At 47.0% G+C, this 13,863-nt stretch overlaps 1 protein-coding gene across 2 annotated transcripts in view; it reads left to right on the plus strand.

Moving 5' to 3' along the window:
- LOC127575703 (arf-GAP with Rho-GAP domain, ANK repeat and PH domain-containing protein 1-like) overlaps positions 1 to 2,205 on the plus strand; it is an 82,965-nt gene extending 80,760 nt beyond the window's left edge. For both annotated transcript variants that reach the window (XM_052025681.1, XM_052025680.1), the window contains one exon: positions 1,824 to 2,205. Coding sequence is in view for 1 of the 2 variants with exons in the window: in XM_052025680.1 (XP_051881640.1) it covers positions 1,824 to 1,898 (75 nt within the window). In the remaining variant the exon portion in view is untranslated. The remainder of the gene's footprint in view (positions 1 to 1,823) is intronic.
- Positions 2,206 to 13,863: the final 11,658 nt, after the last annotated feature.

Consider the following 13,863-nt stretch of genomic DNA (forward strand, 5'->3'; position numbering starts at 1 on the left):
CCAGAGTCACACAGCAGGGAAACAGGCCCTTCAGCTCAACTGGTCCATGCCAACCAAGATTCCCATCTAAGCTAGTCCCATTTCCTCTAAACCTTTCCCATCCATGTACATGTTAATGGACCTGCCTCAGCCACTTCCTCTGGCAGCTCACGCCATGTACTGACCATCATCTGGGTGAGAAAGTTGCCCCTCAGGTTCCTATTAATCTCTCCCCTCTCACCTTAAACCTGTGCCCTCTAGTTCTTGATTCTCCAACCCTGGGAAAAAGACTGTATGCATTCACCCTATCTATGCCCCTCATGATTTTATACACCCAAGATCAACTCAGTCTCCCACGCTTCAATGAATAAAGTCCCAGCCTGCCCAATCTCTCTCCATAACTCAGTCCCTCGAGTCCCAGCAACATCCTCGAAAATCTCCTCTGCACTCTTTCCACTTCATGGCACCTTTCTGATAGCAGGGCAACCAAAACCTGAACACAATATTCCAAATGCGGCCTCATCTTCCACATATCTGGTTCCACCCGTCTCAGCCCTCCTTATACTGACCATCTCCTCTCTACACCCTCAGCCCTGATGCAGAAACATTGACCATCCATGGATGCTGCTCGACCCACTGTGTTCCTCCAGCAGTTTGTTTCTGGAAACGTTCCACTGGCCTTCCTCATCATGTGCCTTTACTTGTACGCTAACCCATTGTGCACTTCAGATACCCTGCAGCTTGGCTCAGTTTCTTGCTCCTTAGGATTTCCAGTGTCCTCTGCTTTCAGGCAAGAAGCAAGAACTGCAGATGCTGGGAATCCAAAATGAAAGCAGGCATTCAGAAATGAAACGGGGAGAGTTCAGGTTCAGTAATGGTGAAAGGGAAAGGCCAACAGGTCCAAGGAACCCTGGACATCATGAGTTGGCAAAAGGAGAGAAAGGAAGCACAGGAAAGGCACAGAAAACAAGGGAGGCCCTGGAAGTGTAGGGGAGGGAGTTACTTAAAGCCTGAAGGCAAAGAGGGGGTACTAAATGGCACCTGGTGGATACAATAAAGGAAAATCCAAAAGCATTTGAGAAGTACGTTATGGGCAAGAGGCTAACAGGGAAAGACTTATTGGGGAACAGAGTGACAGTGTGAATGGAACTAGAGGACATTGATCAGTCTTCAATGAAGGCAAGGCTATACTAATGGAGAGTCTCTCAGCCCTATTAGTCTCAACAAATAGACAAAGCAGCATAGCCTGTCTCAATGCCACAATAACCCATTTGGTCTCACCCTATCGAAGATATTTTTTGTTCTACCCATCCTCCCCCCACCCCCTTTGAAACTAACTCATTCTCTTTCCCAGTTCTGAAGAAGAGTCTCAGACCTGAAACGTTCACCGTTTCTCTTTCCACAGACGCTGCCTGACCGGCTGAGTGTTCCCAGCATCCTCTGTTTTTATTTCAGATTTCCAGCATTTATCTGAAGAGCTATCAAGGCAGGTGACCAAATCCTAGCTCCAAGCAAGGGAGGCAAAGAGGTTTAGGAAGGGAATTCCAGAGCTGAGAGACCCATCACCTGGAGAGACAGCCAGTAGTAATGGAGTGATTAAATTTGGGGATAGTTGAGAAAATGGATTGGGAGAGGACAGACACCTTGAAGGCTTGCAGAAGCTCTAACTTGTTGCTCTAACCCCAAACCCCAGCTCTTGATCTTGGAGAATGCTTCTGTTGCTGCCTTGAACCTTGGCAAGATCGATCTGGGAGCTTCCCCCAGTCCTCCCTCGCAGTGAAAGAAATCTATCAAACAAATTGGTTGACTGGACTCTAATGACACAAGTTACCTGTGTGTTACAGGGGGCTCAGGAATCTGCAACCAGAGCAGCTGAACCGAAAGAAGTGGGTTGTCTGCTGAGAAGAGAGCACGAATAAATGGATGTCGGAGATTAGAGACCCCTGAGCTTGGGAACACCATAGAACTGACACTAGAGGCGAGGGAGACTCTGGATTGTGCAGGCTGTCAACAAGGAGAAAGAACCTTATTTAAAAGATTTGAATACATTATGTAAAACTGTTGTAGCATAGATAACGTTAAATGTGATCTGTACATATTTTTCATTCTCCATCCTCTTGGGACAAGCTGAGAATCGGTTTATTTAATTCATTCCTGATTTCCTTTGTGCCATTGTCTAGTCTGTGAAGCGGTCGGCCAAATGTGAATAGATTGGGAAGAAACCAAGCTGGTCTCGTCTCGTGTCCAGTGTGCGTTGATGGGCACTTGCAGAGTCCTGCAAGTTGGATGCTGGACTGGTCACAGCAGAAGAAAGGGGCTCTGCTTATGATAAGAGTGCCAGCAAAGGCAGGGAGGGTTTCTGTAGTTAGCAGAGGGTAGTCATGCACTGTCCTGCAACCCATTTTACACGTACAAGGATGGGCAGACTGGATCTCTTTACTCCAGACCTTCTAGAGATCTACACAGGGATAGGATGAGGCCACTCACCCCTCAAGTCTGATCTGGCATTAAATGAGTTCTGGTTGACCTGTGATTCAATCTATAGGAACAGGCCCTTTAGCCCGTAATGTCTGCACTGACCATGATACCAAGTGAAACTAATCCCATCTGCCTGCATATGATCCACATCCCTCTATATTCCTGTGTATCTAAAAGCCTCTTAAATGCCACTGTGGTATCTGCCTCCACTGGCAGCCTGTTCCAGGCACCCACCACTCTAAAAGAAAACTTGCCCTGCACATCTCCTTTAAGCTTTCCCTCTCTCATTTTAAATTTATGTCCTCTAGTATTTGATGTTTTTACTCTAGCAAAGACTGTTGACCCTATCTGTGCCTCAATTTTTTTTTATATATATAAACTTCCATCAGGTATCCCCTCAGCCTCTGATGCTCCACAGAAAACAACCCATCTTTGCCTTTTTGCTTATAAACAAAAATTTCAGACTTAATGTTAACCATTGTCCTGCTGTCAATTGATTTTTGGGGAAAAGTGCCAAATATCTCCTGCTCTGTGCAGTGAAGTTTTTCTGAACTGCAATCCTGAATCCCTGACTCTGACGCACTGATCCCAGGATCCTCAACCAGTAGGAACAGTTTCACCTTCCTGCCCAATCAGTTCTCCTGAAGATTTGAAACTCCAATGAACTTGATCTTTTAAAATTGGTAATTGGTATATTGTCACATGTACTGAGGTACAGTGAAAAACTTTGTTTTGCATGCCATCCATACAGATCATTTCATCACATCAGTGCATGGCGGTAGTACAGGGGAAAACAATAACAGAATGCAGAATAAAGTGTTACAGTTACAGAGAAAGTGCCGTGCAGGCAGACTAAGGTGCAAGGTTACAATGAGGTAGATTGTGAGGTAAAGTTCATCTTATCATATCAGGGGACCATTCAATAATCTTATAGTAGCAGGATAGAAGCTGTCCTTGAGCTTGGTGGTACGTGCTTTCAGGCTTTTCTATCTTCTGCCCAAAGTGGTGGTGGTGGTGGTGGGGGGGGGGGGGTGAGGTGAAGAGAATGTCCAGGGTGGGAGGGGTCTTTGGCTGCTTTCCCAAGGCAGTGAGAAGTGTAGACAGAGTCCACGGAGTGGAGGCTGGTTTCTGTGATGTGCTGAGCTGTCCACAACTCTGCAGTTTCTTCTTGTCTGGGGCAGAGCAGTTGCTGTACCAAGCCGTGACGCATCCAGATAGGGTTCTTTCTATGGTGCATCTATAAAAACTGGTGAGGGTCAAAGCAACATGCCAAATTTCTTTAGCCTTCTGAGGAAGTAGAGGTGCTGGTGAGCTTTCTTGGCCATAGGGTCTACATAGAACTTGAAGCTGTCAACCATCTCCACCTCAGCACCATTGATACAAACAGGAGTGTGTGCACCACCCTGCTTCCTGTAGGGAATGGCCAGCTCTTGTTGAGCTGACAACTTGTTTGTGAAATCCCTTCCCTTCAATCGCATGGCCTTTTAAAACCAGAGGGTTTCAATGGAGAAGATGCAGAGAAACATTTCCCCCCATGTGGCTTGACCAGAACTTGGGGAGATCAAGAAACAGATGTCCCTGAATAATTCCAGAAGGGAATTCCTTAGCCTAAAAAAAAGGGGTGGAGGGGGAAAACAGATGGGTTTAAGGGTGTAAAGGGCTGGGGAAGTGGAGATTGGGGGGGGGGGGGGGGGGTGGGAGATGGAGCGAGTTGGGAGGAGGTTATGTGGGATAGAAGGGCTGGAAGGCCTGGTTCTGTGCCAAGTAATGAACAACCTTAATGTTGTGCAAGCTTAAAACCTCTCCCAGCCTCAGGAGACGAGAAGTGGTGGACTTGAGATTGCTACCTTGGACTGTTGTTATGGTGATATCTGACAGACAGACTGACTTTAAGTGAGCAGGCAAATTATAATGTTTTTGACCTGTGTCTCCTCTGGCAAGTTGTTGCCATGACTACCTGCAGCTGTTGCCATGGACACCAAAGCTGGATGCTACACTGAAGGAAAAAGATCAGGAATGTGATTAAGAGATGCAGAACTCTGACAGTTTGTGGCTCAGTTGTGGAAAGATCAACTTACTTGAAACCCCATGGCCTGAAGGCTTTGAGGTGGAGGGGAGGCCCATCCCGGGTGGGGAGCAGACTCTCCAGAGGACTACCAGCTCCTTGGGAACTAGCCCAGGTTGCCCATGTCACCACCAGGAGGGAGTCATACAGCATGGAAACAGGCCCTTCAGCCCAACTTGTCCATTGCCAACCATGTGCTGTCCTGAGCTAGTCTCATCTGGTAAATTTACCAGATTGGTTTATTATTGTCACATGTACTGAGGTACAGTGAAAAACTTCTTACATACAGTTCATACAGATCAATTCATTGCAGCAGTGCATTGAGGTAGTACAGGGTAAAGCAATAACAGAATGCAGAATAAAATGTTATAGTACAGAGAAAATCCCTGCATTTGGCACATATCCCTCTAAACCTCTCTTGTCCATGAACTTGTCCAAATGGCTTAAACATTTTAATTGTACCCACCTCTGCCACTTCCTCTGGCAACTCATTCCATATACCCACCACCCCATGTGAAAAAGTTGTCTCAGGTTCACTTTAAATCTTTCCCCTCTCACCTTAAACCTGTTGGTCACCTAGATAGCGAAGAGCTTTTTTGTTTGGGTGCCACCTATACAGGTCATTGAGGCAGTACAAAAGGAAAATAGAGGTAGTACCAAAAGAAATACAAACACTTACAGTTAGAGAAAGTGCAGCACAGGCAGACAGCAAGGGACACGATGCAGTAGATTAGGAGATCAAGAGTTCATTCTTTAGTATATGAGAGGTCTGTACAAGAGTCTGATAACAGTGGGATAGAAGCTGTGAGCCTGGTGGTTTGTGCTCTCAAGCTTTTGTATCTTCTGCCCAATTGAAGGGGCAGTGGTGGGGAAGAAGAGTATGACCAGGGTCATTGGCCAGGATGGGTCCTTACGTTGGCCACTTTCCCAAGGCAGCAAGTGTAGACAGAGTCCATGGAGGGGAGGCTGGTTTCTGATGCACTGGGCTGTGTCCACAACTCTGAAAATTCTTGTGGTCCTGGGCAGAGCAGTTGCTGTACCAAGCTGTGATGCATCCAGATAGGATGCTTTCTGTGGTGCATCTGTAAAAATTGGTGGATCATCAGGGATATGCTGAATTTCCTTAGCCTTCTGAGGAAGTAGAGGTGCTGGTGTCCTCTAGCTTTAGACTCCCCTACCCTGCGGAAAGGACTGTGACCTTATCTACACCCCTCGTGATTTTATAAACCTCCACAATGTCACCCCTAAGAAAAACCACCCAGGTCTTTAAAGGAGAAATTGTCTGTGACCTTTCCTCCTTATTTGTTGAATTAATTAAAAAACTGGCAAAGGATTTAAATTACTAATAAAAAGCTAATCTTTTGGTGTAGAGGTGGGCCTACCAGGGGTATGGCAAACCATGGATGGACAGGTGGAAAAGGTGAGCTAGGTTTACAATGTCCCAAAATATAGGGTGGGTAGTGAAAGTCAGCCATACCCAGGGTCAGGAGGGGAAAAGGTTGTCAGAGAGGGTGGGTACCTGTGGATGACAAAAGTTGCTTCCCCCTTCCTAGGGGTGAGGGGGAGCTACCCCTCCTGATCTTTTCTGGAGGTTCAGATGTTCCAAGTCCTGTTCAGAATCCACCAGCCTTCTGAAATCTCTCCAACCCTTTGTCCTCAAATGTAACTGCCCTCCAATGGCATCTGGGCCATATTTCCTTATTACATAGAGGAAGGCCATTTGGCCCATTAAGTCAATGCCAGCTCTCAGAACATTCCCTCTAATTTTCCTTGTAACCTTCATTTCTGTCAACTCCCCCCCCCCCCCCCCCCACACACACAGGGGGCAATTTACAGCAGCCAATTAACCTACCAACCTGCATGTCTTTGGGATGGGGGAAGGAACCCCACACACTCACAGGGAGAATGTGCAAACTCTTCCTGGGAAGTCGGTTTAAACCTGGGTCACTGGAGCTGAGGCAGCAGCTCTGCCCATTTGCTGACTTTTAGGTGTGGCCTTTTAACCTCCTCCACCCCATCCTCCCTCACCATGTCATTGGGACCAGGTGGTGCTGACTGTTCACTGAACCCTCTCAGATGGGTCCACAGTTGCTCCCAAAGATCCTGGACCTTGCTACCTGGGAAGCAATGTTCCATCCTGGGATCATGTATTTGGGCTTGCTCCATCATCATGGCTAACCTGTCTCAGCACTAACCCTGTGTCCATTGATTCCCTTTGCAGACGACACCAAGATTGGAGGAGTTGTGAATAGTGTAGAAGCCTGGCGACGGATACAGTGTGATATAGATCAGCCACAGATGTGGGCAGAGAAATGGCAGATGGAGTTTAACCTGGATAAATGTGAGATGTTGTACCTTGGTGGGACTAATGTCAAGAGGCTGTACACTCAAGGCCAAGACCCTTAACAGTGTTGAAGAGCAGAGAGACCTTGGGGTGCATTCATGACTCACTGAAAGTAGCTACACAGGTAGATAGGGTGGTTAAGGCAGCTTAATAAATACAAGCATTCTATAATCAGGGTATTGAGTACAGGAGTCAAGTTATGATGCATCTCTGTAGAACTCTGGTAAGGCTGCAGTTAGAGTATTGTGTGCAATTCTGGTCACCTCACTACAAGGAGGATGTCGAGGCTTTAGAGGGTACAGGAGGTTTACCAGGATGCTGTCTGGATTAGAGGGCATGAGCTATCAGGAGAGGCTGGACAAACTTGGGCTCTTCTTTCTGGAGCAGCAGAGGCTGAGGGGTGATCTGTTAGAAGTGTATAAAATCATGAGGAGCGTAGATAGGGTGGACAAGCAATATCTTTTTCCCATTGAGTGATCCAATACCAGAGGGCATGCTTTTAAGGTGAGGGGGTAGGTTCAGAATGGATGTGAGGGGTATGTGTTTTTTTTTTACTGAGAGAGTGGTGGATGCCTGGAATGTGTTGCCTGATAGGGTGGTGGAGGCAAATTTATTGGGGACTTAAGAGGGGCTTGGATGGGCACATGAGGGGAAAAGGGGGATATGGGCATTCTGTAGGTAGGAGGGATTAGCTATGTCAGCACATTGTGGGCTGAAGGGCCTGTTCTGTGCTGTATGGTTCTATATCCAAACATCTATTGATCTTAGCTTGAACATCCTCAATGACTGAACCTCTACAGCCTCAGAGATTCACTCTGCTCTTGGTGAAGAACTTTCTCCTCATCCATTTCCTTTTTAATTAGAAGCCATGAAATCTAACTCCTGATTAACATTGGAAAAGCTCAAGTGAAAGAACCAGCAGGAAATGAAAAGCTATATGCTGGAAATCTGAACTAAAATTAGAAAGTAATAGAAACACTCAGCAGGTCAGGCAGCATCTGTGGAGGGAGAAACAGTTAATGTTTCAGGTCAGTGGACCCTGATTGACAGCCATTGACTGTCCTCCTCTTCACAGATGCTGCCTGACCTGCTGAGTGTTTCCAATACTGTCTGTGGTAGTAACACAAGTAGGAGTTCAGGTTATGTAGGTCTGGCAGGTGTTAGCACAGATATCTTGCTGAGCAGAGGCCTGAATGTTTACTTCAGACATGTTGAACATAAAACACTAAAGATGGATACTGCAATCACTCAGTGCTTCATACCCTCATATCTATTGATACACTATCTGGAGTCAGAGTCACAGAAACAGGCCCTTCAGCCCAACAAGTCCATGTCAAGTGTTGCCCAGTGAGCTAGTCCCATCTGCCCCATAGCCCTCTAAACTTCTTATCCATGCATGTATTGAGATGCTTAAATATTCCTAACATGCCCTCCTCAACCACTTTCTGGCAGCTCATTCCAAATACACACCACCCTTTGTGTGAAGAAGCTGCCCCTAATGTCCCTTTTAAATCTCTCACCTCTGATCCTAAACCTATGCCATCTTTTGAAGCTCCCCCTCCCTGGGGGAAAGGCTACTTCACCTTGTCTGTGCCCCTCATGATCTTATACACCTGTCAGGTCACCCCTCAATCTCCTATGTTCCAGGGAATAAAGTCCTCGTCTACACAACCTCTCCTTGTAACTCAGGCCCCCAAGTCTAGGCAGCATCCTGGTAAAGATGGTCCTTGTGGTGTGTGGCACCATTAACATGGAGGATGGACTCAGCACTGAGTTAGAACTGGGTATCCACCATGTACTATGGACCATCAGCAGAAGTGTACCCACATCATAATGTGTGACATTGTGGCCCAGAACATCCCTCCCTGTACTGTTACTATCAAACCAGGGATTCAACACTGGTTCCAATGAGTGCAGAGGATATGCTGGGAGTGCATCCAGGTTTACCTAAACATATCAGTGAAGCCACATCACAGGACTACATGTGGGGTAAACAGCAAAAACAGGACACTAGGCAGAGCTGAGCATTCTCACAACCAACAGATCAGTTGAAAGTTCTGTAACCCTACCACAGTTGTGAATGGTGCTGCACGGTGAAACGACTGATAGGGAGGTTGGCCGGGTTCAGTCTATTGCTTGGAATGTAGGAGAATGAGGAGCAACCTTACTGAAGTGTTTAAAATTATACATGCACAGACAAGGTGGACAGTAACAGTCTTTTCTCCAGGGTAGGGGAGTCCAAAACTAGAGGGCATAGGTTTAGGGTGAGATGAGAAAGATTTAAAAGTGAACCGAGGAGCAACTCCCCCCCCACCCCCCGAGGGTGGTGAGTACATGGAACAAGCTGCAGGAGGAAGTGGGTGGGGCAGGTACAACTATCATTTAAGCAGCACTGATCAGTACATGGAGGGGTGGGGCTTGGAGGGATATGGGCTGAACATAGGAAATTGGGACAGCTGGGTGGGCACAGCAGTCAGCATGGACTGCTTGGGCTGAAGGGGCTGAAGGGCCTGTATCTGGGCTGTATTGCTCTATGACCATAAAGAGGAGTTTCTCAGTACATAGAACACAACAGCACAGTACAGGCCCTTCAGCCCACAATGTTGTGCTGACATTTTATCCTGTTCTAAGATTATCTAACCCTTCCTCCCACAGCCACATGAATGATGGAGAACTAAGTCACTTAAGTGTCCTTAATGTATCTGCCCCCCAAACCTCTGCCAGCAGTGCATTCTACAAACCCACCACTGTTAAAAAAACTTACCTCTGACATTTCCCCCCCCCCCCCCCATATGTTCCTCCAATCACCTTAAAATTATCCCCTCTCGTGTTAGCCATTTTCACCCTGGGAAAGTCAGTCTGTCTACTCAACCTATGCCTCTTATCATCTTGTACACCTCTATCAAGTCACCTCCCATCATCCTCCTCTCCAAAGAGAAGAGCCCTAGCTCGCTCAACCTATCCTCATAAGATATTCTCCAATCCAGGCAGCATCCTGGTAAATCTCCTCTGCACCCTCTCCAAAGCTTCCACATCCTTTCTATAAATGAGGTGACCAGAACTGAACACAATACTCCAAGTGTGGTCTGACCAGAGTTCCATAGAACCATACAGCACAAAACAGGCCCTTCAGCCCACCATGTTGTGCCAGCCATCAAACCACCCTCATAGTACCTAACCCCTTCCTCCTGCATATCCCCCCATCCCACACTCCTCCAAATGCCTATCCAACAAGCTCTTGAACCTTTCCAATATATCTGCCTCCACCACCACCCCAGGCAGTGCATTCCATGCACCAACCACTCTGGGTGGAAAACCTTCCCCGACATCTCCCCTGAACCTCCCACCCATAACCTTAAAGCCATGCCCTCTCATCTTGAGCATTGGTGCCCTGGGAAGGAGGCGCTAACTGTCTACCCTATCTATTCCTCTCAATATTTTATATACCTCTATCATGTCTCCTCTCATCCTCCTCCTTTCCAGTGAAAAAAGCCCCAGCACCTTAAGCCTCTCCTCATTCAATACTCTCCAATCCAGGCAGCATCCTGGTAAATCTCCTCTGCACCTTCTCCAACACCTCCTCATCCTTCCTATGAGGCGACCAGAACTGAACACGGTACTCCAAGTGTGGCCTAACTAGAGTTTTGTAAAGCTGCATCATCACCTCATGGCTCTTAAACTCAATCCCACGAGTTATGAAAGCCAACATCCCATTGGCCTTCTTAACTGCTCTTTCCACCTGAGGCAACTTTCAAGGAACTGTGAATATGAACCCCCAGATCCCTCTGCTCCTCCACACTGCCAAGTACCTTGCCGTTTACCCTGTACTCTGCCCTGGAGTTTGTCCTTCCAAAGTGTACCACCTCACACTTCTCCGGCTTGAACTCCATCTGCCACTTGTCAGCCCAGCTTTGCATCCTATCAATATCCCTCTGTAAGCTCCGACAGCCCTCCACACTATCCACAACACCCCGATCTTAGTGTCATCTGCAAACTTACTAACCCAGCCCTCCACCCCCTCATCCAAGTCATCTATAAATATCACAAAAAGTAGAGGTCCCAGAACCAATCCCTGCAGGACACCAGTAGTCACAGCCCTCCAATCCAAGGGCACTCCTTCCAGCATGACCCTCTGCTTTCTACATGCAAGCCAATTCCTAATCCACACAGCCAAGCTTCCTTGGATCCCTTGGCCTCTGACCTTCTGAAGCCTACCATGAGGAACCTTATCAAACACCTTACTAAAATCCATATAATGCAACATTACCTCAGCTCTTGAACTCAATACCCCAAGTAATGAAGGTCAACACACCATACACCTTCTATCCTCACAACCCTATCAACCTGCACAGCAATCTTGAGGGATCTATGGATCTAGACCCCAAGATTCCCCCTGTTCCTCCACACTGCTAAGAGTCCTGCCATTAACCTTGTATTCTGCCTTCAAATTCAATCTTCCAAAGTGTATCACTTCACACTTATCTGGGTTGAACTCCATCTGCCACTTCAGCCCAGCTCTGCATCCTATCAATGTCCTATTGTAACTTACAGCAACCTCCTACACTATCCCCAACACCAACCTTTGTGCCATCTGCAAACTTACTAACCCACTCTTACACATCCTCATCCAAGTCAGTTATTTTAAAAAAGTAAAGAGCAGGGATCCCAGAACAAATCCCTGCAGAACACCACTGGTCACTGACCTCCAGGCAGAATATGCTCCACCTACAACCACTGTCTTCCATGGGCAAGCCAATTCTGAATCCACACTGCCAAGTTTCCCTGCATCCTGACTTTCTGAATGAGCCTTCAATGAGGAACCTTATCAAACACCTTACTAAAATCCATGTATACACATACACTGCTCTACTTTCAATGTGCTTTGTCACATCCTCAGAATTCAATCAGGCTCGTGAACCACAACCTGCCCCTCACAAAGCTATGCTGACTGTCTCTAATCAGCCTACGCTTCTCCAAATGCCCATAAATCCTGTCTAAGATCTTCTCCAGTACTTTGCCCACCACTGAAGTAAGACTCACTGGACTGTAATTCCCAGGGTTATCCCTACTCCTTTTCTTAAAGATAGGAACAGGATTTGCCACCCTCCAATCATCTGGCATTACTCCTGTGGCCAGTGAGGATACAAAGATCATTGCTAAAGGTGCAGCAATCTCTTACCTCACTTCCCATAATAACCTTGGGGATATCCCATCTGGCCCTGGTTAATTTCCTAATGATTTCCAGAAGTTCCAGCACATCCTCCTTCCTCACATCGACATGTCCGAGCACATCAGCCTGTTGAACACCATCCTCAAACGTTGAGGTGTCTCTGGTGAATGCCAAAGAGAAGTATTCATTAAGGACCTCCCCTACCTGACTCCAGGCACATTTCCTCCTCTATCCCTGATTGGTCCTACCTTCACTCTAGTCATCCTCCTATTCTTCCATGTGTAGAATGCCTTGGGGTTTCCCTTAATCCGACTCTCATGCCCCCTTCCAGCTCTCCTAAATCCATTCTTGAACTCCCTCCTGGCTACTTTGTAACTCTTCAGAGCCCTGTCTGATCCAGGTTTTCTAAACCTCAGGTAAGCTTCTTTCTTCCTCATTAAGGAATGTTCTGCACATCTTGTCAACTACGGTTCCTTCACTCTACCATCCTTACCCTGCCTCAATGAGATAAACCTACCCAGAACCCCATGCAAGTATTCCCTAAACAACCTCCACATTTGTTGTGTACTGCCCCAAGAACATGTGTTCCAAATTTACACTCCCAAGTTCCTGCTTAATAGCAGGATAATTCCCCCTCCCACAATTAAACACTTCCCCATATCACCTACTCCCATCCCTCTAAGGCTACGGCAGAGGTCAAGGAATTATGGTCACCGTCTGCAAAATACTCTCCCACAGATATGAAGCCTGATCAGGCTTATTGCCTAGTACCAGGCCCAGTATGGTCTCTCCCCTAGTTGGCCTGTCCACATACTGTGTCAGGAATCCTTTCTGGACACACTTAGCAAACTGCCTCATCTATCCCCCTCACACTGAGGAGCTAATCAATATTAGGGAAGTTGAAATCACCCATGACAACAACCCTGTTATTTTTGCACCTCTGCAAAATCTGCCTCCCAATCTGCTCCTCAGCAACTCTGCTACTATTGGGGGTGGGGGGGGGGGGTGGTTCTGTCTATGGAATACTCTCAATAGTGATCGTTCCCTTCCTGTGACTTCCACCTACACTGACTCAGTGGACGATCCCTCCAGGACATCCTCCCTTTCGACAGCAGTGATACTGTCCCTGATCAACAAAGCCACTCCCCCACTTCTTACTTCCATCCTTGTCCTCTTCAAAACATCTAAACCCTGGAATATCCAGCAACCATTCCTGCCCTTGTGACAGCTGCATCTCTAATGGCCACCACGTCATAGTTCCATGTACTGACCCATGCTCCAAGTTCATCAGCCTTGTTCCTATACTTCTCACATTAAAGTAGACACTTCAGCCCATCCAACTGACTGCAATTTTGCCCTTTCAACTGCCTATCCTTCCTCACAGTCTCTCTACATCTACTTGTACAGTAAATGCACCAACCTCTGACCTATCACACTAGTTCCCATCCCTTTGGGAAACTAGTTTAAACCCTCCCCAACAGCACCAGCAAATCTGCCTGCAAGAATATTAGTCCCCCTCCAGTTCAGGTGTAACCTGTCCCTTTTGTACAGGTCATACCTTCCCCAGAAGAGATCCCAATGATCCAAAAATCTGAAACCCTGCCCCCTGCACTAACTCCTCAGGCACACATTCATCTGCCAAATCATCCTATTCTTACCCTCACTGGCACATGGCACAGGCAGCACTTCAGAGATTACTACCCTCAAGGTCCTACTTTTCAGCTTCCTACCTAGCTCCCTATATTCCCTCTTCAGGACCTCATCTCTTTTCATACTATGTCATTGGTACCAATATGTCCAACAACCTCTCACTGTTCACCCTCCCCC

Source organism: Pristis pectinata, chromosome 11 (assembly GCF_009764475.1).
Source record: "Pristis pectinata isolate sPriPec2 chromosome 11, sPriPec2.1.pri, whole genome shotgun sequence".
Taxonomy (NCBI): Eukaryota; Metazoa; Chordata; class Chondrichthyes; order Rhinopristiformes; family Pristidae; genus Pristis; species Pristis pectinata.